We start from the raw sequence: 23,669 nt of genomic DNA on the forward strand, positions 1-23,669 counted from the left end.
CGGTCCGTGATTAAGATGACGTTTGAAATTTTATAGTTACCCTCACAATTTTTCTCCTAAGTTTTTCGATTTTGACGATTTTCCTCCTCCATACTTCACGTAAAGAATTTTGTTTCACTTTATTTTTTAACGCCGCCCACCTTTATCATTTTTTTGTATTTGTTGATACGAATGAATGCCGAGATGCATGTTCTTCATTAAACCAAAACACTAATAAAAAAAAAGCACAAAAAACGCTCTCATTGATAATACACATTTCTTTATTGAAAACTAAATATGAATTTTTATCTGAATATATTAGAAACTGGAGTCTGTCTACAGACAGATAATGATTGGAGAAACAATTTGGATCGTTGGTGGGACTTGAACATGTTCTGACACGAATAGGAACGAAAGGAAAATGAAAAATTGAAACCTGTAAAGGCAAAAATCTCTCTTTCTTCTTCTACACCCCCATTTTAGACACTTATTCCACAACGTTATTAATGACTGGGGGAGACTTTGACATAATTGCTATCTTCTGTGATGCTTCTCTGGAATTTCGACAACATTTTCTCGGAGCACTGAAGTCAAGACGGAGGTCATCAGGAGGTTTATCATCGGGAGGATTTAACTGTGCGATGGAGGGAAACGGGGACGGGCTGGACCTTCACTCTCTTCTGCCTCGGCCGGTCTTCAGCCAGGACACAAACTCCTTGGCCGCCTGGTCCTGCAGGTAGGAGCTCACGTCGCTGGTGTAAGTGCCGTCGGCGTGGCGTCTGAACAGGCTCCTGCCGCAACACAAGAAAAGCCGCCGGCGCCGCGCAACCGCTGTGAAATAGTAGTTGTGAAACAACACAAAGTCTTGTGTTTCCATTCAGATCGGCGCTCACCCGTTCCTCTTGGAGTTCTTGAGCCACTGGACAAAGTCTTGCGCCCTCCTCGTCTCCAGGTATTTGCTGTAGTCGTTGGAAAAGGTTCCCTCCGAGTGTCTCTTCATGGTGGGCAGCTCGACGGGTTCAGTCAACACCGAGTTTTCACTGAGTAGCCTGGAAATGAGGAGACCACGCGGCTTACATGACACGCGCGTTCGTTACTCCCGCTGCGTTCAGGTTTGTCACTTTCAAAAGGCAGATGCAGAACTGACAGAAGTGGTTTGACTCATTAGCGCTGGAATTCCTGGAGGACCAAAAGCGGGTTGACAAGTATCAAATCACAGGCGATGAATTCAACAATGACTTCAAACTCACCAACCAAGCATGACAACCACATACACATCTCCATAGTAACATATTGCACACCATATATCGTGAAAACACACTTTTCTTCTAAAAGAAAATGCATTGAAGTCAATGTGACTCAATCAGTCAAATGAGTCAGCTCCCCTATTACCAAAATGGACTGAAATCAAACAATTGGTAAAATAATTTTGAGTTAAACAAAAAAAAAAATTAAGGTTAAGTGACCGAATTTGAATAAAAAAATAAAATAAAAAAAGTGAAAAAAAAAGAGTCTTATACAATAAAGGAGTTAAAAAAATAATAATCTCAAACCAAAATAAGAAGATAATAGACCAAACTAATAAAAGTGTTTTTCCTTATAATTCTGGAATGTGGTTGAGAGACGATCTTACATGGAGTTGGTGTCCTGGTCCGTCACCTGCCAGCTGCTGTGAACGCTGATGATGAGCAGGAGTCCAGCCAGGCAGTAGGCGCCGTTCATCGTTGGAGCTTCTGTTGGGAAGGAAGAAAACATTTCATTTGCAAAATGTCAATGCAGCACGAGGGCGAGAGAGATAGAAAAGAGAGAGAGAGGAGGCGCTCACCTGTGGAGCTTCTGGAGCAGGGACGCTTAAGTGCGCTGAGTGGCTTTCGGCTCGCCGAGCTGTTTCACAGCTCCCTCTTGCCGAGTCCCGTCTTATATAGTGGAGCTGAGGAGAAACCTCCCCCCCACCGCAGAGACCTCAGCATGGCCTCATCACTCTCACCCCGTTAGTCAGCTTCCTCCTGAGTGCACTGGAGCACACCCCCCCACCCACCACCAATTTATTAACATATGGACAAAAAACTAATTTTATGAGTTTTCTTGGGTTACTTTTCAAAAAGGGTGCGCTGTAAAATTCAATTATGGACATAAACCCACCAGTCACTCTTCAAAGTCATGTTTTTTGTTTTTGAAAAATAAATAAAACAAACTAAAAAAAAAACAACAATCCATAAAGCTCTGAGAATTGAACTTGATACCTTGACTGGAGTCTGTGAAATCTAAAAGAACACGCATGTTTTTAAACAGCAAGAAAAACATCCCCAGCAGAGTTTAGTAATCTTCAGGTGTTAATTTGGATAATTCTGGCTGCAGAATGTCGCAAACAAACAAGCTCAGCATAACTGAATTAAATATGTTTGTCTGTATTTGTGCTGTGATGATTACGCACTAAAAATACATGTGCGGCTTTTTTCTTTTTAAAAACATTTAATGTGCCTTTATTAGATCAGGACTGCAACAGAAATCAAAACACCTGGCGAGAAATCAGTGCAGTGCAATTCAGCTGTTGTTGTATATTATGACACATTTTACATTTAAAAAAAAAGAAAATAGAAAAACACTCTCAAGCACAAATACATGCTGTGGTTTTTGGCCCAGTTAAAATGTTATTCAAGTGTTCCACATTAAAAAATACAAACGTGCATCTGTACATACACTTTACGAACAAAAAAATAATAATAATAAAATGTTCACCTAGACAGGCCAAAAAAACAAAGAAAAAAACCACACACCGGTGGCTGTAAAACGCCGTCAAATTCTTTCGATCGGCTATTTGGGATCAACGAGGCACTTCTGCAGAAAGTGACTCATCAGGGCGTAGTTGTGACGGAGGGACGCTCCTCTGAGACCGTGGTCTTTGTCGGTGTACCACTGAAAAACAAGAAGAGTCTCATCAGCGTCACCGCTGCCGGTTGAAATCACCTTTTCACGCGACGCGTGAAATTCAAACCAGACGTTGAAGAATCTTACGAAACGCTTTCTCTTTTCACTGCCCCCTTAAATCAACACCATTAGGGATCAGTATTAGCACCACTTCCCACTGCCAATATTTACCATCGCCTCAAAGTCCACTTGCTCGTCCACCAGAGCTTTGGAGATCTGCGCTGCCTGCTGGAAATGTACATTGTCTGCAGGAAGGAGAGGGGCTCTCAATACGTGACTGGACGCCAAAGCTCAAGTCAAACAGCATGCCGTTTGCACAAGGCTTTTTACGGGACGCTAGCTGGAACACCAGCGGCCAGAGCCGCGCTCGGGAAGTGGAAAAAATAAATAAATAAATAAAACAAATTGCCAGTCGTGCCTGAACATACCATCCGCTGTGCCATGAACTAGAAGGTAGTTCACCGTTTTGAAGTTCTTTGCTCTCATCGTCACTGTGGAGTTCTGTTCCGAGCACAAAGGGGACATTTTTGTAAGTCTGAACTGTAGCGCAAAAAATAAAAATGTGACTAAAACCGCTGCCATAAGGTCAGCCTGTGTCAGATTTACTTTGTAAGAGTCGGAATTCTCCGACGGTTTCCCCATGTAGCGCTCAGTGTAGACCGCATCTGCAAAAACAAGAGGCAAGCCGCCATGAGACAACGCAGTTAACTTTTTATAACACAACCATCAGCTTTTTTTGGCTAAACTAATCTTTGTAGTGTTAAAGGAGAGGACGTGGCCGAGGTTTCAACCCCGTGCGGCCTCACGCGACAGCGGCGCAAGACTTTATTGCCACCATAGAAAAACACACCAACCATAATACTCCCACTTGGCCACTGGCGCCACAGCGATCCCACACTTGAAAAGTCCCGTTCCTGCACCCAAGACCATGGAGGTGACGTAGCCGCCGTAGGACTGCGGGACACAGAGTGAGGACAATCAAGTCGGAGCAAAGACATTCATTAGAAATGAACACGAGGAGCACTGTTGTGCTTGAGAGAGACACTCACCCAGCCCCATATGGCTATCCGGTCTTTGTCGATGAAACCCATGTCAATGAATTTCCTACAACGCATACGGACAGATTTTAAGCCCCCAAAAATAATCCACATTTGCCCGAGTATTGAAAGGTCCAGTGTTAAAGTCGGGTTTTCTGAAAACAACCAATCACTAGCATCAAATTCAACGTTTGTTTGAGACGAAGCAAAACTCCATTTGACAATAACGTGTCCCTAGACTTTCCATCTTTTCCTTTCGTTCCCTAGTTCTCAAAAGAAGCCCTTTGTGATGTCACAAAGGACACACACACACACACACACACACACACACACACACACACACACACACACACACACACACACACACACACACACACACACACACACACACACACACACACTTTTTTGTTTTGTTGGGATAATTAACCTGCTGCTTCCTGGAGGTTCACTATGGAACGATACCGTTCGTAAATTTGCTACGGCCGCCACGAGACGCAACCTTCGTCGGTTACCTCGCGGCCGTTATCTGATCTTCCACCTCGAAGGTCCCGAGGCGGCGGTAGATGGCGTGCAGGATGTCGTCTCCTTGGTAGCCACTCCCCCTCCCGTCGAAGCTGGCAATAATAATCCCATGCGTGCTGGAGAGGTATGTGCCCCAGTTGAGCTTGAAGCGATAGCTCACCTGCTGGCTGCACGGGCCGGCGTACCTGCACAGGCCCAAAACACTCGTCAGCATCCGGCGCACAGCGATCCTCTCAGGAGTCGGTGCCGCGTACTCACACGTCAATCAGCAGAGGATATTTTTGAGACTTTTTAAAATTTGGTGGCAACATCATTTGGTACCAAAGATCTGGTGGTGAGAAAAAAGGGAAAATGATTTAACATGAGGTCCGGTTTGATTTCAAGTTCATTTTCAGATCATTCTGTCTCACCGAATCCTGCGATCCTTATTGTGCCGTACTGCATTGTGGGCATTTGGAATTGTGACAGAACATTTTGCAACTCCGCATTGTCCTGAAGAACTTTGAGCTCTTTTAGAGGAAAGAGCAAAAAAAAAAAAAAAAAAAGGGGGCATCATTGGGGGTGAAAATATGGATCATACTGAACACATAACTGCACAGACACCGGGGGAATTGCATTAAAACTAAAATCATTGTGGTTTCTTTTTAAATGTTGTTGTACTGCTGACAAAGAATTCAATTCAATTCAATAAAATTGATTTTTAAAATTTGCACTAATTGATACCTAATGACTGGCGGTCATATAGTAAAAATAAAAGAGAAAAATAATATGAATAATATAAAAAACTAAATATGAATATTCTATATTTATAAATATGCATGCTTGTCCACTTAAAATAAAAAGAAAAGAGAAAAACTTTTGAAATGGCCACATATGAAACCATCGGATGAGTGTAGACCGACACCTGAGCCGCTGCTATCCATGAGTGTGAAGAGGGGGAAACCAGGTCCTGGCAGAGACAGAAAGACACGAAAGAATAAAAACTAATTGCAAAACTCTTGACCGCACGATGTGTCTTCAAAGTGACTGTTGAAGCTCTTCAGCTCCACCACACCGTCATTGACCTCGCTTGACTTGACCGGCGTGTTCAACTGACCGTAGCAGTCCACTCGGTAAAAAGAGGCGTCGGAGCTGAAGTAAGCATAGCTGTACTGACACCTGTCCGGCATCAGGTTGCAGGTGAGACACTGGGGGGCAGAGTGGCCGCCGCCGCCGCCGATCTCAATCCTGCCGAACAAACGAGAAGTGACTCACCAACTGCGAGTATTGGAGGTCGTGTCGGGTCAAAGGCTCGCGGCGCGTTTCCTTTTCGTCGAGTTTAACAATAGGCAAACGCTGTCAAACCAGGACACTGCGATCCAAAACCAAATGATTCTGTTCTGCTCGCGCTTGTGATTTTTGTGGACCATCACCTTGAGAGAGCAAGATGCTCTGCAATACACACTTAAAACATTTAACAGCTGGATATGCCTACGGGTCATAATACGCTGTGAAATAAATGCAAAACCCCATCCTCACCAACTTTAGTTTGAATCCAAACGGCCATCTTCATCATGGCGTTCACACTTGCATTACTGAGACAATGACATTTGCTTTTTGTTTTGGTCCACCGAACATTGTTATTAACTTCACTTCAATTCGTTGTTTGAGAAGAAGGAACTGCATACTTGTACTGGAACGGCCTAGATTCACTGCAGAAAGACATCTTCCGTAAATTTGGAGGCAAAAAGTCCAATATTGCGAATGTTTTGCCAAGACTATTGTATCACCAATCAAATGAAAATAAAAGCAACTTAGCCTCAGTTTGGACAAAACCTCCCTTACTTGTACATATTCCTCTTTATGGGCGATCCCTCGTGCTCGTTGCTGGCAAAGAATCTGTTAAAAAGGAACAAAAAGTCAGTCAGGTTGCGAGCGTTTGCTTGCTTGCTTGCTTTTCTCGGCGTGACATGCGCGGCACTCACATGGCGTCTTTTGTTAATTTGGCGATGTAGATGACTTCCCACTTCCCTGAGGTGACCGGCGAGGCTTTGCCCTTAACAAGAAGTCCTTGGTGAATACAACACACTTGCACAGCCGCAGCTCGGGACTCGTTTTTCAGGCTTCGTACGTTACACACATCTCACATACATCTTTGACGAGGTGGATATGCTTGTATCCCCGAGCGTCGCTCATCACTTTGTAAAAACTGAGTTGATCCTCAGCGAAGAACAGAGGCAAAGGGCCGTACTGGAATAAACAAGAGAGATGACGTTCAACCTTCTGAGTGTCAAAGCTTACCTACGACAAAGCATCTATTCGGCGGTGACCTCTGAAACTCACGTGGCCGATCCAGCCCGTCTTGCTCCTTTGCTCTAATTTCTACACCAAGAAAAAGACGCAGTTTTCTTAGTTGCTCAAACGAGAGTTGACTTGTGGGCAGAGAAACCTACGTCAGGCGTGACCGCATGCGTGCGACGTGACATCCCACCTGAGCCTCTCTCCAGCTGCTCCCATCGAAGTCGTAGGTCTGCACCACCAGGTAATTCTGCTCCCTGGTCAGCCACTGCACGGCGACGCGCTCGTCCGTCGCCCAGGTGACCGAGCACAAAATGTGATCACTGCGCACAAGGCAACAGGAAGTGACAGCGCTCTCAAAATAAGTGTTTTATGGACCTTTGGGTCCAAGGCGCGCTGACACCAGTGATGCCACGAACAAACCGCTGTAAAGAATCTATAAATGAAACGGCAATGTGCTACCAAACAAATCGAGTTCATACGCAGTCAATAGTTTCTTTGGCGCTTACTACACATACCCTGATGCGATGGAGGTGGGCGGAGCCAGCTGCATGCGGCGCGAAGGATCGGCGGTGTCGACCACCAGCAGTTTCACCTTGGTCAGAGTGGATCCAGCCTGCAGCAGCGGAGAGCAACTGTCAGGGCCACACTTTTTTCATAGTGCTACGCAAATCCTGCGAGAGGGTTTAAAAAAAAAAAAAAAAAAAAAAAAAAGCAGCGACTGCAGACAGAAACAGCCGCAATCTGTGCAGTTTAAATTGTTAAAACAAAGGCAGACTGCAAGCACTTCCCACCTTTGGATACGGGACGGCCACAGTGTGAGGATACTGCTCAGCTCCATACCAGGTGAACTCCACATGTTGAACCTCTGTGTCGTTAAACTCCGCATAAGCCAGGAATTTTCCGGTGGCTGACCACCATATTGCGCCATTTGAGGCAAAAACCTCCTCTGGAATGGTTTGGAAAAAAAGACAATCTGTCATTGTTGTGTTTGCGAGTTGTTTTGAAAAACTGTTTAGACACCAGTGAGCAGGAAGAAAATGGAAAGATTAAAAGAAAGTCACGAAAATAAATATTTCAAAGAAAGCAATACAAACCCTCATATATCCAGTCAGGAATACCGTTCAAGATTACATTTTTCTTCCCGTTGGAAGTCAGCTGCACAGTCTCAGCAGTGGCAGAGGCTTTCAAGAAAATGTTGTAGTCTGAAACATAAGCCTTACAAAAAAAGAAGCAAAATGTGTGTTTTTTTGAGGAGGAATTCACTCACTAAACGGGAAAATGAAGAAATTCTTTGAAAAGGGAGACAAGAGACGCAGGACTAAAACGACACAATGAACTCACATATTGGTTTCCTGCTGGGGCCCACGTAAGGTACTGCACGACGGTCGGAAGGGTCACGGGCGTGAGAAACGCTCTGTTTGGAAGAACCTGAGAGTCAGTCACATAATATTAACACGCTGTGCGCCAGAGTGAAACCGAGGGACTTACGAAGTCTCCCTGTCGAAGATGGAGTAAGAGGCCGTGAACGAGTGTCGCCATTTCTGTCACATTGCAAAAACATCAAAACCATGTCGTCAGACTCCCGCTGCCTGGGCTGGTATTTGAGAGCAACGCCTTCTTCTCACCTTTGTAAAGTTGCTTTCAAACGCAACGTATCTGCGATCACGTGACAGCAGGTAGTGCGAGGCGTCCACTTGTTCCTACAGTGAAGATACGACATAAATTAACAAATTATTTCTCCCTACCACCCAACCACAAGGAACATATAAAATGTGTATTCTTACGAATGTGGAGTTGCTGAGGTACAGAGACTCCTCTCTGGTCTCGGCGTTGTGGAGCATGAGGTTCCCGCTGGTGTCCTTGTGCAGGTACTCTTTGTCTGCGCACAGGAAAGAGGAGATGGCAAGCTTAAGAAAGCCAGGCGGAAACTCACACAGCCTTTTACTGGTTGGTTGGTTGGTTGGTTGATACCTGATATCCAGTACATATTGTAGGACTGCCACCTGATGGTGTCATTGAAGTAATCCTCAAAGGTGTAAGGCCTTTTCACATCACTGGATTCTGAAAAAACAACAACATAGAACTATTAGAATTATTGTTATTAGCTCAGCTGATGATTAAGACGATCATAGATATAAAGGTTTTGCAAACGCAGGCGAGCCGCTCAGAGTTTTTTTTTTTTTTTTTTCATAGCTGAGAGAGACACCACAGCTGATACAAGAAAGCTGGGGGATCAATTTGGAAATCAGGAAACAGGAAGCGACCTCGTGGCCTTTCCCCGGTGAGGAAAAGAAAACTGCGGATTGACGCTGAAGCTACCCAAGTTCTGCAGGGGGGAGCTCAGTCCAGTTCAGGCTGACTGCAAGTTTAATCTTTTATTTTTTGTCAGTTGAAACTAAACACCGAGCTAAACACCTTTCCAGAGGACAGAAACGCTATAATGAGAAAACCAGTGCGCATTTGTTTGCAGGATGCAATATTTCTTGATGGTAGATGCTCGACACTCTTGCACACACTGACTGGCCCTTTAAGGACACTTGTTTTCCTTCCTGTCGTGTTCTGATCAAATTGGATATGCTGCGGAAGTAGCGAAAACAATCACAGGGGGAAAGGGTTTTCTCAACACTGTAAAAGGAGTGAGCAGAGAAATAAAACCCTTATAATAAATAAAATAATTAAACAAAAATAATTGTATATATTTAAAAAAAACATTTTTTTTTTTTTATAATGCTCCTGAAAAATAATCTAAAAAAACAGAAGGTGATTTTAGTGAGCCAGTCGTATTTGTAAAAAAAAAAAAAAAAAAAAAAAAAAGAAGAAGAAAAGAAAGTCTTACTAAAGTTCAAATTGAGGCAGACATTAAAAACAGAGGAAACCATTGAAAATCTAATAGAGAGTAGGCGTCACGCGGTGGCGCTGTTCTAGTTTTCAGCATTTCTCCAACTTGATGGTGAAAATCAAGTTAGCGCGCGCAAGCCAGGCAGCTTAGAACTGTGTGTGCGCGCGCCCACACACACACACACACACACACACACACACACACACACACACACACACACACACACACACACACACACGTTAACTGGTCAAGTGCAAGAGAGATGCGAGGTGATTGGTCAGTTTTTGCGCTGACTTGTTTTACGGACGGACAGACGGACAGGGCAGGGCCGAGCTTTGACTTACTGCTGAAATAAACCGCCGGGATGGTTATTAGCATGATGACAACAGCCGTCCCAATCAGTGCCAGCAGCACCTTGTTGCAGCCCTGCGGGGAAGTCGGGGACAATAGGGTGACACAGAAGTTGCCAGATCAGAACCGTCATCCCCCGAAAATGGCAGATGAACGTGCGGCGAGACTCCCGGTGAGCCTCAGCTGCATTTCCAACTTCAGAACTTTGTTTCTCCCACCCACCCAGTCACCCACCTATACCCACCCAACCTTTCTCTCACACTGCCGGTGATGAATGGATTACTGACCATGGCGCCACGGGGGAAGAGAGAAAAGTCTCGGCGAAGCCCTCAGTGCCTCTTGACGGTTAAAAGGCGCCGTCGAGACGTTTGTGAAATCCGCCTTGCTGGACGGTCCAGGCGGTGATGGTGATCCTGCCCACAGCAGCAGCAGCAGCAGCAGCAGAAGAAGTCTCCTTCCAGGAAGCTGCGTCCCGCTCGGATCTCACTCAAACTCACACTCCCCGCTGCATTCCAGAGCAGCCCGACTGCAGACAGGGATGATGCCTCCCTCCACTCCTCCAGTCAACTTTCCAGCAGCTCCAGTCGCTCGCTGCACACTTTTTGTGTGTGTGTGTGTGTGTGTGTGTGTGTGTGTGTGTGTGTGTGTGTGTGTGTGTGTGTGTGTGTGTATAAACTTAACCCGGTGCCAAAGTCACCGAGTCAGCAAGTGTCACAGTGCAGAAAACGGCGAGATTCGCCTGTCGCCACCGCGACTGTTAAGTTTTAAACGACAGTAGGAAAGCAAAACAAAACAAACTTTAAAAAAAAAGAAAAAAAAAAAAAAAAGAAAGCCTAACTAATTAAAATGGCGACTGCCATTAATAACCAGAGAGGATGGCACTGCATTTATCGCCAGGCTTCTCGTGTTTGGAAAAGAGGGCAGTTTCTGATTGCACACTTAAAGCAGGTGTGGGGTTGTATGGAATCCCAGGAGCGCCAAAATTAAAAACTAAATTACTAACTGGAAGTAAAACGATACATTTTGTATTTTGCCTTTTGTCATTATAAAAGAGAATTGTAAAAAAAAAAAAAAAAAAAAAACGATGGCAAAAGATTTTGCCTTTGCCACAATTGAACTGAGCCGTAACATGAAGCCAAAGAAGCGCTTGTGGAAACGCGCCCCTTAGGACCTAGCTATGCTAGCCATGGAGTGACCAGGTATCAATTTACTAATTCTATCCTGGTTGGAAAGCCCCAACACAAAGCCGCCTGATTGCCTTTGCTTTTCCAGATGCCAAAAGGAAAAGGCAAGGCAAAAACTTTTGTCATTTTCCCCCCCCCATTTGTCTTTTATAATGACAAAAGGGAAGCGACAAAACATAATGTACCTTTATATTTTTATTCATTCATTCATTTTTATGTTTATTTTAAAATTTTGGCACTCCTGTGATTCCATATTGAACGACCGTTGCTCCTGCTCACACTAGCAACACAATTACTGTAGTATCTATTACTGCTGTTAAACTATAATTACTACTGATGAAGCTACTTCTCAGGGTGTTGGAACAATGACGAAAATACAACTACTAAATGATTCGATTCACCAAGACAACCACAAGTACTTCCACTAACTTTAATTTGGAAGATTGATTCATACAGCAGTAGACAGTACGGACGCGATAACGCAAGCGACAGCAGCGCAGTAATAACACACACAGGATCTCCGGGATTTGATGTTTTTAAACTGGCCTGTCCTGTCCAACAGGAAGCAGCCGTTTAAATCCGCTGTTCTAAAATTAGCACCACATGACTGGGTGAACTCATTTCATTACCGGCTGTACAATCGTCAATGTTGTCAGCGTGTGTGTGGTGGCAGGTGGCCTCCAAGGGGCTTCCACAGGCAACTAGGCGCAAGTCCCCCAAGGCGCCGCATGCTTCGAGGGAAAATTCTTGATTTACGTATATTTATTTGCACAGTTCTTACAGTGAAATTCTTGTCAAGTCAAAACAGGCAAGGAATCCATTTACACACACAGCATGGAAAATGTAAAGTTTGAAAAATCCATTGGGAAAAAGACAGCCATCACATGCGAATCAAACCAGCAGCGATTCTGTTTATATAGTGAAGAGTGTCGCATTGACCACGGTGCAAAAAATTCCCGCAGCAAGGGTCACGGCACTGTGATGGATTAGTCCTTGTTGTCGTTGTCGTTGTCGTCGTCGTCGTCGTCAGAACTCTGCACCACCCGTCTTGCAAGCTCAACGTAGTCAAGGGCCGGGAAGTTGACGGGCAGCTCGCTCCACTTGGTGCATTTCGAGATCTTCTTTCCGCTTATGGTCACCACAAAGTTCTTGACGTGGAGGCTGGGACACTTGATAGAGTGGTAGAGCATCATGGATCCCCATCTCTGTTGCAGGCATGAGGACGCATCCAAAAACAAAGTCAATGTTTAAAAATCTAGGTGTTAAAGTCACTCAGATATCCTCCTTTTATAATGCAAAAATGTCCCAAACAAGATCTATTTTAAAACATTTACTGAATAGTTATGCAGGTATTTAGGAGTCACATAACGTATCTGTCATTGCTAATCAAGATAGAAAGATTAAATATTGTCACACACGTCTATTTAATAAAAGATTTCCAATTACCTGTCCACATTTTTTGCAGGCAAAGTAACTGTTAACCTCACAATCCAGCGGCTGCTCTTGAACAGCAATGAAGAGCTCACTGCGAAAAATCAAAACACAAGATTTGCTTTGCATTGCATTCATCTTTTGCAGAGCACACTGATGAAAAATGCAAAGACTCACGAGGAAGCCGACTCGGACCCTCACCTGAACCTTTCTGAGACGTTTACTGGGTGGGCTGCCTCAATGACCTCGATGTCTTCGCCGCTGCAGACGTCCATGTTGCAGCTCCTGCAGCAAAACTTGACATCAGCCGGATTTATCTTTTTGATTTCTTTCTTTGTCTTCTTTGTGTTTTTCACCCTTTCCTCCAGTATGGCCTGCAACTGAAACTCCATGATCTAGGAAAAAGGGAAAGCAAACAACCCCTGGAATCAGTGTACGCATGTGCAATGAGGATTTCGCCAAAAGAAGCTCGAAAACAACTTACTCGCTTGCCGTATTCTGCCTCACTTAAGGTTTTTATTTTGTCCATGGCCCTGTTCATCATGTCTTTGCGGTACTCGTTGACCTGCTCCTTTTCAGCCACCCCAGAGTTTTTCACGTCCACCACTGTGTAAGTGCTGTCCTCAGCTCTTCCTCTGCCTTGAGTCTGGAAAAACGTGACTCAGTGGTGAACGGTCGCCTGTATTCCAGTATTTAGGGGGAGGGGTCAGGATGACGCTCACCTGAATCATGGATATCTCGTTGGTCACATGGCCGTATCGGATGACAAAATTGCACTCGGGTATGTCCAGGCCTTCCTCTGCCACGGTGGTGGCCACCAACAAGTTGACGTCTCCGTCACGAAAATTGTTCAGGACTTCCCTTTGCTCCGTCTGACAAAAGCAAAATTTGTGAGGACGACAATGTGGGGGCAGTGGGATGTCGGCTCCGACTCAGAGCACACAGGCTGCGTTGCGAACTTACAGGCGTCATTGGCTTCACAACGCTTTGGTCTCCGCCGCCGATGACGTGCGCGGCCTTCACTCCGATGTCGCTGAACTTGGGGTTTTCCTGAACCCACTGGCTCAGCGCAATGGCACTGAGGCGAGTCTTGGTGAAGATGATTCCTCTGGCTGCCTCCCTGGTGCTGAACTCGCGCAGAACTGCGGTTCTCAGCTGCGACAGGCTTTTGTTTTCATAATCTGGATTCTCCGTGAGCATCTGTAGCTTCTCTTTGTTTTCTGTTGTGAGACAGCATGTGAAAAAAAACTCATAAATAAGTCCCTTTCTTGAGGATTTGAACGAGTCATTTTGTAATTGACTTTTTTGAGGCTTTGTTGTCGTGTGTTTGCACTCCCAGGGGTATACTAGCTAGTAAACAGTGGTGTCAGGGCCAGCAAGGCCTTCTCTGCTGGCCTTAACATACTCAGAAAAGTTACTTTTCCCCTGTAAGTATGCTAATAAAGTTACTCTCTATCGTGTGTTTTCTTCATGAAACAAACTTTTCAATGAATAGTTTCTTTTTTCATTGCCTTGTTGAAAAACTTTTAATTTGTTTAAAACTTTGTTGACTGATGTTTCAAAATTGGTATGTATTTTGGAGTTTTGACAGTATTGATGGTATCTTGAGGTGGCTTAATTAGGTAGGACTAAGTACGTCACTGAAGGCCTAGACATGAAATGTACAGTCCGCCACTGCTAGTAACCTATATTCCAATCTCTATGCTGGGCTGAAGCCTACAACAACCGGTCGGTACCTCGAAACAAATGAAAGAGGAATCTCTCCGTCTCTGTTATTTGTATGACGTGTTCATCATCTGGCTGCTTCTTGCTCATCTCCTCCTCATAGAATCTGCACAGGCACTCGAAGGAGTCCCGCATCCGAATGGTGTTGCAGAGAATCAGGCCGTCGTTGTACTTTCGCAGGTGGTCCGCACACGCTCGCACTTTCTGATCTTGTTCTGTCGCAGCTTTATGGAAACAAAGACGAGTTTTTACGGTTTGTTGGACCAATGGCAGGGCAGCAGCCGCAATCAGACGGGGACACTTACCCTTCCGCTCCATTTGAATCACCCACAGTTCGTATTTTTGAGAGCCAAGTTCGCAGGTGGGCTGCAGTTGGGCGTGTTCATGAATAACATGCATGATTTTCTTAATGAGATCTCCAAAGGGGTCCTGAAAAGCATTCCCCCCCGCCACAAATACAGTTAAATATACTTGTCTATAGAAGAAACACGGAAAGAACATGACAGTGAGACGTGACAGACATGAAGTACCTTCATCCGCTCTTCGATCGTCAGGACTTTTTTCTTTTGCTCCTTTTTGAAATCCTCACGGCTCCTTGTCATGATTTTGGTGGCATCCAAGTTTGCGCAGATCTAAGATGTAGAGATTAAAGATAATCAAAAGCAGGCATCTGCAGCTCTGCCGGCACACACTAGCTCCAAATTGTCTGGCTGTCCGGTGTAGACTTGATGCCAAAGGGATGGTTTCGATTATTTTTTTCTCCTTTGCAGAAGCTTAAAACATTACGACTGCCTGAAGTGCAGTGGCAGCGTGGAACGATAAAAAACAAGCTTGGCGAAAGGAGACGGCAGAGAAAGTGGGGCAGAAATTTGGCAACCAAAACCGATGTTACTGAAAACTCTACGCTGTGGAGCCTCCAAGCATGAAGTCTACACATGGCAGTTAGACTTCCACATTGGACTGTTCTGGGCTTCTAGAATGACGAGCAAGTAAGATAAGAGTGAGGAGAGGCAGTTAAGATAATTTCTGATGCACGCATGACGGGTTGATTTGATGGCTTGGTTTGTTGGTCATTGAAAAAAAAAAAAAATCACATTTGTATCTTCTGAATGACATACTTCAGTCTGGTACATTTGTTGCAGGACGCACTAACTAGCTAACTAGCACCGTGCACGACTTGCCTTCTGAGTTGTGCAGCGGAAACACAGTTTACAACTTCTTCAAGTATACCTCTCCTACATCTTCCGTCTAGTACCGACGCAGAAGTATAACCAAGTCTCCGGGTATTTCCGATGGGAGCATGGCATTGGTAGGACCTCCCATTAGTCCGACAAACTGCCCGTTGGTCTGACCTCCCCTAACCGTAACCCTAACCCTAATGGGAGTTTGGACCAATGGGCAATTTGTCGGACTAATGGGAGGTCGGACTAATGGGCAGTTCCAATTTCAGACATTACGACAGACACAGAGCTGAGAGGAGTATTTACACGCAGTATGTGTTCTTCGGCTTTGGCCAGTTTTGTGGCCGAGCCAACCCCGAGTGTGGCAGTCAGGGCCAGGATCTGAGGCAGCGGCACCGTCTGCTTCCCATTCTTCATCAGCCTCAGGTTCTTGTGCTTCTGCGCCAGGTAGCGCATCATGATGTGGTTGTACACATCGCCCTTCTGAGTGTGGTGACACTCGTCTATGATGACCAGGCTCAGGTCTGCCAAGGACAATAACAAAAACAGAGGTTGTGCCAAATGACAGGCTTGTTGTGAAAGAAAAAAAAAAGAGCAACACAAAGGGCCTACAACTACCGTTTACTGCAGCTTCAAGATTGCAGGGTTATGATAAGCAGAATAAATATTGTTTCAGCCAAAACTATAACAATTAGGTTTTCCTCTCAGTCGTAGTGCCATAGCATAGCACAGTGCTTCAGAGGTGTACCTACTGGTACACAGTGACGATTCTGCACAATTTCTCAAGTAAAAAAATGATTTTCCCTGCTGTAGTATTACGACCGTTTAGATTTTTTGGTGGGGTCTTCGATTCCCGCTGGTTTTTGACTAAACTGTTGCGACGTGCTGGCAAATGGTCGCAGCCAAAGACGGGTCAAAAACACTTTTCCTCCCGACTGGCTTCAGGAATATGAGTGCAATCGGAGCGATTTAAAAGCATCCTCGTGGGACAAGAGCGCGGCGAATGGCAGCCCAGTGTAGCGACGGTGATTGAAGCTCTCATGTGAATTTGATCAGCCACACACACTAATGGCTTGAACAGACATGTGGCCTGGAAAACAGGAGACGGAGGGAGGGAGGGAAGGAGAGCGGGAGGGGGAGTTAAAAAAAAGAAAAGAAAAGAGGACGCGCTCTCAGGCGTTTCGACAAACAGCATATGTTCCGCCGAGGTGGCTATTCCACCTTGTGCTGGCGAGTGCCAGCGAGAGTGAACAGCCGAGCCAGGAGACTTTGACAAATCCTGTCAGCTACTACCAGGGGACGTGTTATGAGTCGTCAGTGTGGCTCTCGCTTCCAAAACCTGTCAGTGTCTGCGATTGAAACCTGGAAACATTTCAGCCAGAGGTTTTCGGAGGCCTAACAATTTTTTTTTTTTTTTTTTTAAATAAATGAATAAATAAATAAATAAATAAATAAATAAATAAATATCTGACCAAAGGAAATTCCTGAGTTCTGATTTATTTTCTCTTATCAAAGACGTTCATATGTAATGTAAAACCATACCGCTCAAATTCACCCCCTTGTCCTCTCCTTTGCCGGACCTCTCCAAGTAATTCTCAAGAATTTGGGCCGTGCAAATGATGACGTCGTTCTGCTTCACAATTTCTGTGAAAGAGATTTTGAGCACCGAGTCGCCGCTGACTCTCTTCACCCTGTACCACTGCTTCAAACCCGGCTGGAACTCCTTGAAGTAGTGCTGCTCAACCAGGGGAATCTGCAAGGCACAAGGGGAGATTTAAACTCATTTGACATGATCGAAATATATATCTATATATATCTATATATATATATACATATATACATATACATATATACATATATATACATATATACATATACACATATACATACATATATATATATACATATATACATATACATATATACATATATATACATATACACATATACATACATATATATATATATATATACATACATACATATATATATACATACATACATATACATACATATATATATACATACATATATATATATATATATATATAAACAATATGTATAATATATATACAGTGTATATCTGCTGTCATCTGACTTGCTTGGAAACTTGGAAGACTGGGCAGGAATCAGGCAGGATGTTCTTTCCACTTTGGTTAAAGCAGGGTTTCAAATTACTTTTACTATGGTTAAACTCTTTCTGGTCATGGTTTCAGGATCAGAAAGAGGCGCGGTCCTTTCGTGCAGACACTAAACGGGGCTTTATTATGGCGAGTTGAAGGAAGGTTCGCTGTGATCAGTTTCACTCGCAGAGAATCACTATTCCTCTGTTAAAAACCTTCTGAACGGGATTCCCCGCATGCAGATCGAATCACATGCGAGGCTGATTAGACGAAAAGGGGGAAAAGAAAGAAAGAAAAAAAAAAGAGTCTAAACCTGACGGCATGTAATTTGTGGCCCGGCTGACCCACATGAGGAATTGCACTGGAAAACTGAGTGTTTTCTTTGGTTTGGAGAAAGACAAAAAAAAAAGTAGGTTAACATAATACTACAACGCCACGCCACGTGTGTTGCAGTACCTTGTTCACCAGGACCACCACTTTCCCTGGCCGCCCCTCCACCTTCCTGCCGTCCAGATGTTTTTTGGTAATATAAACGGCGACTCTGGTTTTCCCGCATCCTGTCGGGAGGCACACGATGACGTTCTCTCCCTGCAAGGCGGGCCCGGCCACCTCCATTTGATAATCCCTGAGACCCAGTTCAGAATCTTCTGGCTCCTCATTGGGCCCGGCGTGACGACTCCCATCTGTAATGCAGAGCAGAGGTTCGGAGCGTGAGCGACCAACTATGCTGTTGACGGGCGGCAGCGGAAACAGCTGCTCACTGTTCTCGGGTTGTAAAGTTTGTGTTGTAACTCCTTAAAGCGACACCACTTCTTGTTTTCCTACCTTTAAATTGATTGTTTTACAATAATGCTTTTATGATTCATTGACTTGGAAGCACTCCTGAATATTGACACACCGCCTCTCTGGCCTGATATAAAACTATGTTGGCCAGCATCCTCTTCATTTGACTCTTCACTGATCCTTCTTCTTCTTTGGTCTTTGGTTTCTTTTTATATGAGCATATAGACACCAATGAGCTACTTTCTCCCTGCCAGGCGGGAAGTGTTGATGTTGTTGAGTGAAGTGCTGCTGATTTAGCAAAGCATGAGCTGGCCAAAGGGTGCTAGGAAGGCGACCACATAAATGCTTTACCAGCAAGGTTTAACTTAGGCTGGATTGCACAAGTTCAGCAATCCGACTGTGGCTTGATGGTTAAATAGGTGTGTCTTGGCCACCCAGGCTCCCTGTCTCTGACTGTGGGATGTCACAACTTTTTGCGGCTGCACTGTTCATTAGAATTTTACCCATTAATCTTAAACAAATTTAAAAAAAAAAAGAATGAACTGACACGTCACACCCGGCTCATAAGCCCTGCACCGAACACCTGTGAGCCACATGTCGCAAGGATTCCTCAGACACGGACACATCTGTGCAATCTGCGCGGTGTTATGCAGTGGCAGTATTGCGCAATGTCTGCACAGGCCCCAAAAAACAAAGGAGGTCAGTGCGTGCGTGCTCCAGATTGTAGCAGCGAAGTGACAATACGTGGATGGAATCTGGCCGTGTCAATCTAAAACAGGAACAAATAAAATATACCTGCTGGGGCGTTTACAAAAAGATCAGAGGGTATGACTCTCTTCAAACGAGTGCCAACATCTGGAGGGACCAAGGACTTTTCCCGAGATCGCCCGCGAGTGTATCGTTTCCTCGCGTGTCTTTACCCGCTACTTTTACCCGCGCCACGCACGCTATTTCTGTGTTTTTCCTGTTTGCAAGGACGGCAGACTTACTATGATCCTCTCCAGTCAGACACAGAGTCGCTGGCAGGTTATGACTCATCTGCTGAGTCTGGGCTGAGGGATAAAATATGACTAAGGCAGCGCACACAGTGTGCTCTGGCTCTGCAAAATGCCCTCAGGTGTGAGTTCCCACAAGTAAAAAAAAAAGTATTTTTGTTTTTTTTCACCCCCACACAGCACAGATGGATTTTAATTTTTCCCTCGGAGACGTGGTATGCACGAGGTTAAGAGTTGTGTTTACAAGGGAGTCAATACAGCTCTGTTCCGATGGAAAGATGAGGAAGATAAAGAAACATAACAAGAAAACGCTGGCCTGAGCAGCATGTTTCCACAGACTGAGCTGACTTCAGACTAATTGGTGAATAAAAGTTAACGGCCACACTCTGTGCCGTTTCAGAAAGAACACAAAGGCATGCAAGTCTACATTACACTGTGATTCAATAATTCAGTTTTAAATTTAATCCAACTCACACTCAGCCTCTGCTCATGGACAACTCCTAAGTGAAATCAGCTCTATTTAAACCTTGGACCCCAGCCAAACAGCTATACCCAGGGCATTTGTTTATGTATCGGGACAAGATTACATAAAGGGGGATTGGAGGAGGTTACTCCCCCAATTTGTGCCTGTTTTCGAAAACATCTCTGCTGTCCTGTTGGTCCTTGTGCATCAGCCTCTGTTGACAACCCTGCTCTCAGCTGATCTGATCTCCCCACAGAGATGAATTCCCACAGGAATATGTCAGACATAATGAAAACAATTAAGCATGATAAAAGTCTGTAGGAGTTCTAAATGGAGACTCCTCCTCAATAAAAACCTCCCCCAAAAGTTTTCTTACAGGTTACTTTGGAGTGAAGACGGAGCATGTGGTTTTCATTTAGAGAGCTTATGTGCAGTCTACTCCTCCGACCTCTGTGTGGTTCACCACGGTGCACACATGGAAGACATTCTACAGCGTCAAACTGCCCTCAAAACACAGGCGCAAAATGTATACTTTGGTGACATTAAAGTTCCTATTTTGCCCCCTTTAGGATCTTTGTCTTTCACTCTGGACTTCAGTGGAGCAGCCTGGCACGGTTAATTATATAAAAACTAGACAGATCTCGAGGAAAAAAGGATGCTTCCTCCAGCAAAGCATCTGTTTTAGCTCCACACTGAAACCGCTGGACCTTCCACGTCACTGGAAGGTGACAAAAACAAGGTGGCCAGGAGGTGGTGTCAGAGGACTAAACAAATGCGCCGGCTGGGCGCTACGGTCTGGAAAAACATCCTTTGGGACATCACAAAAGATTGACTTCCAAAATTGTGATTTTGCAAACAATTTCTGAAAAATATGGAAAAAAAAAAAAAAAAAAAAAAGGCAAATGACTTTTCACTAATATACCTGACCACTTTTCCAATTAGGCAGAACATGACCAAAACATTTAGTGTACAAGGGCACAGGGTGAAGCAATATCCTTAGTACATCGGGTGGGGGTGTGAGAGTGGATCAGCATGACCTGGTTGTGGAGGCTCCTGGCTGTTGGGCAGCTCCGCAGATTCTGCGCTTATTCCCTGGTACAGGTCTGCAAAAAGATATCAACAAGCTCTAAAACCTCCAATCATTACAATACATTTTAGATGAGCTTCTTCTAGATTGTAGGTTTGACTAAATTACTATCTAACAAAGTGGTATATGGCCACGAAAATAGTTTGTATCTATGTTTATTTTTAAAAACACTGATAAACTATGAATACAACTGCACAGTAATAATTACTGTTTTAAATGTAATAATAATTCATTACTATTTAAAAAAAACAAACTTTGATAAACGTGCTTAAAACTCACAAAAAGATACATATGGTCAAACACATATGAAAACTGTTTTAAAACTGACATATTTAAATGTTTTAAGATTTGGTAAAAACCATACGGTTAAACTCCAACTGGAGTGCAAAGTTCAGCAATCCAACTTTAATTTGATGATTAAATAGAGGTGTGCCTCAAGACCTGTGTTGTCATCTGTTGGTTTTTCGTCGCTCTGGCTCCCTCCCTCTGACTGTGGCACGTCACAGCTTTGACATGCAGCAATATCCGGTTTGAGGGCCTTGTCTTTCGCTAGAGCTGATTTCTCCCCAGAAACTGCAAAATAACACAATTTTGAAGTGGCGAACAACCTGTTTTAAAGTTGTTCGCACGCTGCTGCAGTGTACAAAATGTACCCAGCACTGTGTAAAGTGTCTATAACAGCACCGGATAATGACCCAGTATTATCAAATACTTGCAGTACAGTAAAGTAAATAATAGCCACCATGGTGTCTTTTCAACTGTGGTTACACAGTCATTTGTCTGGTAGCTATTGCCAAATTCTCCATCACCAGCTGGGTGAAGGCACTCCCTCTGATGGGCGTGTCCTACTGTGCAATGAATCACCTGTCGCTTTATCGGCAGGGGGACATCCAGTCAGCTCTTCGTAAAGGGATTTGTGCTCAGTTTCACGGAGGACCTCCAGGAATTCGGAGAACCACCCAGGTCGACCTCTGACGATCCGGCTCAGAAGTTCCCTGGCTCCCATCATGTGCCCCTGCCTCCGGGTTTCGGCGTTGACCTGGGAGGGAAGCGCACAGCAAACACGGGCAGATCAGCGCCATACGTTTGGCTTGAACTGAGGCGCGGCGAAAATCAATGCAACTGCCTTTGCTGCCATCTGGTGGTTGCTTCTGGAAGCACAGCGCTATTGAGCTATTGACCTCGGCGATTGAGTGCGGGGGGAAAACTGTACACAAACACACGTGTGGACGGGATAGAAGGAGCCTCGTGTTGCCCAGTTGAGAGTGTGAGGGTTTGACCTGACTTCCACCCGCACACAACTGCTTTTCTCTGGATTAAACGGTCATTATACGCAGATACACAATTGACAGTACAAAACTCAATTATAGTAAAGACGTGTGTTTGAGAAAGTTTGTTTTGATGTCATTGTCACATATGTAGCAAAAACAAGTTTAGCCTGTAGCGATATCATGCATGTCAACAAAAGACAATCCTAAATGATAAATGTTTTCCATGTTTCTACGTGTTTATATCTGATGCCTGTCTTTGGAAATTGTAATGTTATGAAAAAAAAAACTGATGAATGCGAGTTATGGGAGTGAACTCAGGCAGGCAAACAGTCACTTTTTGGGCACAGCACACACACACACACACACACACACACACACACACACACACACACACACACTTACAATCTCCACGTCCGCCTCGGTGATCAACCTTTTGGATGAGCAGTGCACCGTCACAACTTCCGTCTTCATGTCCAAAAGACTTGGGATCATGAGGCGTATGAGCTTGACACAGTAATCGTTCTCCGCCTCCACCTCGGGCTCGGGCAGCTTCACCTGGATGACGTCGGCTGCGTACCCGTGGCCCGACCGTTCCAGAGCGTCCACGAAGGCCTGGAACCAGCCGGCCTCATGCGGCTTCCTGACGACGGCGTCGATGAGGAGGTCCGCGGCCGCCTGGTTGCCGTCGGTCACCTCCTTCTGCCGGATCCGCTCCTTCTGGTCGGTCCCGATTATTTGCAACACGTCCAGCACCTGCGGGACCGTGATGAGCTCGCGCAGCCTCGGCCGGAAGTATTCAATGAGACGCTCGTCAACGTCGTCGCCGCCGGAAGCCATTGCGACCCTCTAAAAACGGCCAGCTGATCTCAAGACTGCTACACAAAACACCCAGGAGGACTCGCTAGCTAAGAACATAATGATTCATCGTATTGGACGAGGGTGAACTTTCAGTTTCGTTTTGTTTCGTATTGTTGGATATAAAAACAAACGATTTAATTGACCACTAGGTGTCAGCATTGGACCGTTGAAGAAGAAAGTTTAGACGTTTCCACACAGCGACTTGATGTCTACCAAAATCCTCAAACGCCTTCCTTTTATGCTCTGGCGCTAGTTGTACGGACTTGCGGTGGTAGTCAGTTTTCATAACAACGTTGTCATATTTGTTTATAATATTTATTATATCTTATCTTAGGCACTTGGAAATCTGTTTTATTCATTCACTTTTTTTTTTTTTTTTTTTTTAACGTTTGTCTCACCAAATGTAACTGTGGGATCCACTGACATGAAATGAAATAATAGTAATTAGTAGTTACTATTAGTGTTTGTTTATTTAAAGAGCGAGTCAACTTATGTGACTGCAGTTATATTTCACCACAACACGTCAGCGGTATCCTAGAAAACAGATCTGCTCTATAATTAATTTCAATATTCATCAGTGTCATATGACCCCCATATGACCCTCATATGAAGATGCTGCTACATCTTCCATG

General features: G+C 44.6%; 3 protein-coding genes across 5 annotated transcripts; all 3 read right to left on the reverse strand.

The window, feature by feature from the left end:
* Nucleotides 1-242: 242 nt before the first annotated feature.
* On the reverse strand, nucleotides 243-2,016 carry gcgb (glucagon b). Its single transcript, XM_076039872.1, has 4 exons — nucleotides 1,805-2,016; nucleotides 1,613-1,712; nucleotides 873-1,028; nucleotides 243-770 (listed from the first exon to the last, which is right to left on the reverse strand). The coding sequence occupies exons 2-4, from the start codon at nucleotides 1,699-1,701 to the stop codon at nucleotides 650-652; spliced, it is 366 nt and encodes a 121-aa protein (XP_075895987.1). The 5' UTR covers nucleotides 1,702-1,712; nucleotides 1,805-2,016; the 3' UTR covers nucleotides 243-649.
* Nucleotides 2,017-2,448: 432 nt separating this feature from the next.
* Nucleotides 2,449-10,358, reverse strand: fap (fibroblast activation protein, alpha). Its single transcript, XM_076040280.1, has 26 exons — nucleotides 10,224-10,358; nucleotides 9,930-10,011; nucleotides 8,718-8,807; nucleotides 8,531-8,625; nucleotides 8,372-8,446; nucleotides 8,235-8,287; nucleotides 8,088-8,160; nucleotides 7,841-7,961; nucleotides 7,538-7,692; nucleotides 7,262-7,359; nucleotides 6,937-7,066; nucleotides 6,789-6,827; nucleotides 6,597-6,695; nucleotides 6,431-6,501; nucleotides 6,291-6,344; nucleotides 5,563-5,693; nucleotides 5,371-5,415; nucleotides 4,877-4,975; nucleotides 4,725-4,794; nucleotides 4,457-4,651; nucleotides 3,957-4,011; nucleotides 3,762-3,861; nucleotides 3,514-3,572; nucleotides 3,336-3,408; nucleotides 3,079-3,152; nucleotides 2,449-2,895 (listed from the first exon to the last, which is right to left on the reverse strand). The coding sequence occupies exons 1-26, from the start codon at nucleotides 10,224-10,226 to the stop codon at nucleotides 2,794-2,796; spliced, it is 2,241 nt and encodes a 746-aa protein (XP_075896395.1). The 5' UTR covers nucleotides 10,227-10,358; the 3' UTR covers nucleotides 2,449-2,793.
* Nucleotides 10,359-11,864: 1,506 nt separating this feature from the next.
* ifih1 (interferon induced with helicase C domain 1) lies at nucleotides 11,865-23,090 on the reverse strand. Of its 3 annotated transcripts, none has more exons than XM_076039744.1 (16): nucleotides 22,582-23,090; nucleotides 21,773-21,947; nucleotides 21,350-21,481; nucleotides 20,859-20,924; nucleotides 18,037-18,263; nucleotides 17,000-17,210; nucleotides 15,764-15,981; nucleotides 14,807-14,908; nucleotides 14,582-14,705; nucleotides 14,288-14,500; nucleotides 13,515-13,771; nucleotides 13,274-13,423; nucleotides 13,036-13,197; nucleotides 12,753-12,946; nucleotides 12,567-12,645; nucleotides 11,865-12,325 (listed from the first exon to the last, which is right to left on the reverse strand). In XM_076039744.1, the coding sequence occupies exons 1-16, from the start codon at nucleotides 23,014-23,016 to the stop codon at nucleotides 12,107-12,109; spliced, it is 2,964 nt and encodes a 987-aa protein (XP_075895859.1). In that variant the 5' UTR covers nucleotides 23,017-23,090; the 3' UTR covers nucleotides 11,865-12,106. The 3 variants fall into 3 exon arrangements, with proteins under 3 accessions (XP_075895859.1, XP_075895861.1, XP_075895860.1); XM_076039746.1 differs by lacking the exon at nucleotides 22,582-23,090 and adding an exon at nucleotides 22,140-22,447; XM_076039745.1 differs by lacking the exon at nucleotides 21,350-21,481.
* Between the last annotated feature and the right edge of the window lie 579 nt (nucleotides 23,091-23,669).

Source organism: Nelusetta ayraudi, unplaced genomic scaffold, assembly GCF_046127955.1.
Source record: "Nelusetta ayraudi isolate G7.1 ecotype Tasmania unplaced genomic scaffold, CSIRO-AGI_Nayr_v1 ptg000060l, whole genome shotgun sequence".
NCBI lineage: Eukaryota > Metazoa > Chordata > Actinopteri > Tetraodontiformes > Monacanthidae > Nelusetta > Nelusetta ayraudi.

Bases quoted from the DNA above. Each gene is read 5' to 3' on its own strand.
- gcgb (XM_076039872.1), bottom strand. From the start codon at position 1,701: ATGAACGGCGCCTACTGCCTGGCTGGACTCCTGCTCATCATCAGCGTT. The intron at 1,029-1,612 runs GTAAGATCGTCT...CCTCATTTCCAG, and splicing joins GACCAGGACACCAACTCCAT to GCTACTCAGTGAAAACTCGG. The intron at 771-872 runs GTGAGCGCCGAT...GTGTTGCGGCAG, and splicing joins AAGAACTCCAAGAGGAACGG to GAGCCTGTTCAGACGCCACG.
- fap (XM_076040280.1), bottom strand. The intron at 6,696-6,788 runs GTGAGTTTCAGA...TGTTTATTCCAG, and splicing joins AGACGGGCTGGATCGGCCAC to TACGGCCCTTTGCCTCTGTT. The intron at 3,862-3,956 runs GTGAGTGTCTCT...TGTGTCCCGCAG, and splicing joins GGATAGCCATATGGGGCTGG to TCCTACGGCGGCTACGTCAC.
- ifih1 (XM_076039744.1), bottom strand. From the start codon at position 23,016: ATGGCTTCCGGCGGCGACGACGTTGACGAGCGTCTCATTGAATACTTC. The intron at 17,211-18,036 runs GTACTGCAACAC...TGTGCCTTGCAG, and splicing joins TGGTGGTCCTGGTGAACAAG to ATTCCCCTGGTTGAGCAGCA. The intron at 12,326-12,566 runs GTAATTGGAAAT...TGCCTGCAACAG, and splicing joins CCTGCAAAAAATGTGGACAG to AGATGGGGATCCATGATGCT.